The sequence below is a fragment of the Hipposideros armiger genome, unplaced genomic scaffold (assembly GCF_001890085.2).
Source record: "Hipposideros armiger isolate ML-2016 unplaced genomic scaffold, ASM189008v1 scaffold_2081, whole genome shotgun sequence".
Taxonomy (NCBI): domain Eukaryota; kingdom Metazoa; phylum Chordata; class Mammalia; order Chiroptera; family Hipposideridae; genus Hipposideros; species Hipposideros armiger.
Window position 1 is genome coordinate 61,334 of NW_017733429.1, and position 1,156 is coordinate 62,489.

Genomic DNA, 1,156 nt, shown 5'->3' on the forward strand with positions numbered 1-1,156 from the left:
AAAATGTAATTAAGCGCTCTGCGAAACCAGGGATAGAAGAAACCATATATTAAGGGATTACATGTGGAATTAAAATAGCCAAACCATGTCAAAGCATCAAACAAAACTCCAGGAGTAGAGAAGTTCAAAAAGGGATCCAATAAAATTGTGAAGAAACAGGGAAACCAACATAATAAGAAAACACCCATCACTATTCCTAAAGTTTTGGCTGCTTTTCTGTCTTTCTTCATTTGATTATTTTGATTTTCTGGTACAGTATTGATTGCACAAGCATGTTTTCTGGATACTGCAAAAATTTTGCCATATATCCCCACCATCACAGACCCAGGAGTGAAGAAACCTGCCATAAACAAGGTGGTCCCCCATAGCTTGTTGAACATCACTGGGCAGGAACTGGAACAAGCGACCAAAATATCATAACCCTCTATTCCATCAGCGTAGGCCTCCGAGAAGACCACCCCGAATGCAAATGCTCCTGGGACTGACCAGCAGAGAAGTAGCAACCGTTTAATGACTGGAATCGTCATTTTGGTGGAATAATGTAAAGGGTAACAGATAGCATAAAATCTATCAATGGCCACTGAACAAAGATGGAAAATGGAGGTTATGCTAAGCATCAGATCAAAGCTATAATGGATCTTGCAAAATGTAAGCCCAAAATACCAGCAATTCTCCACCGATCTGATCATACTATATGGCATGATGGTGAATCCCAGGAGGAAATCAGTGACTGCCATGGAGAGGATGAGGAAGTTGGTTGGTGTGTGAAGCTGCTTGAAGTAGGAAATGGAAATGATCATGGCGAGATTGCCAAACACCGTGATGCATATGGCTCCCACCATGAATGAATACATGGCAGCTCGGACGCCCAGCAGCCGTTTGTTCTCCGGGCAAGACCCGTTTCCATAGTCAGAGCAATTGAATGTTTCCTTCGGAAAAAAAAGCAAGAACACATGGAATTGTGTCAGGTAATAGATAAAATAGACTATGCTTTATATAGTTTTCATAGGAAAACTCAAGAAAGACATAAAAGACTGAAGGAAGATAATTCAGAAAAAAATACTTATGACCTTTCTCATTTATTTATCTTAATCTTTATTTGCAACTTCATAGAATTCTAACCTAATGAGTTTAAATGATCATTATTTCTTTATAC

At 39.2% G+C, this 1,156-nt stretch overlaps 1 protein-coding gene across 1 annotated transcript in view; it reads right to left on the reverse strand.

Moving 5' to 3' along the window:
- LOC109378508 (trace amine-associated receptor 2) overlaps positions 1 to 919 on the reverse strand; it is a 5,764-nt gene extending 4,845 nt beyond the window's left edge. The window contains exon 1 of the mRNA XM_019634868.1: positions 88 to 919. Within this exon, the coding sequence (XP_019490413.1) occupies positions 88 to 854 (767 nt within the window). The 5' untranslated portion in view covers positions 855 to 919. The remainder of the gene's footprint in view (positions 1 to 87) is intronic.
- Positions 920 to 1,156: the final 237 nt, after the last annotated feature.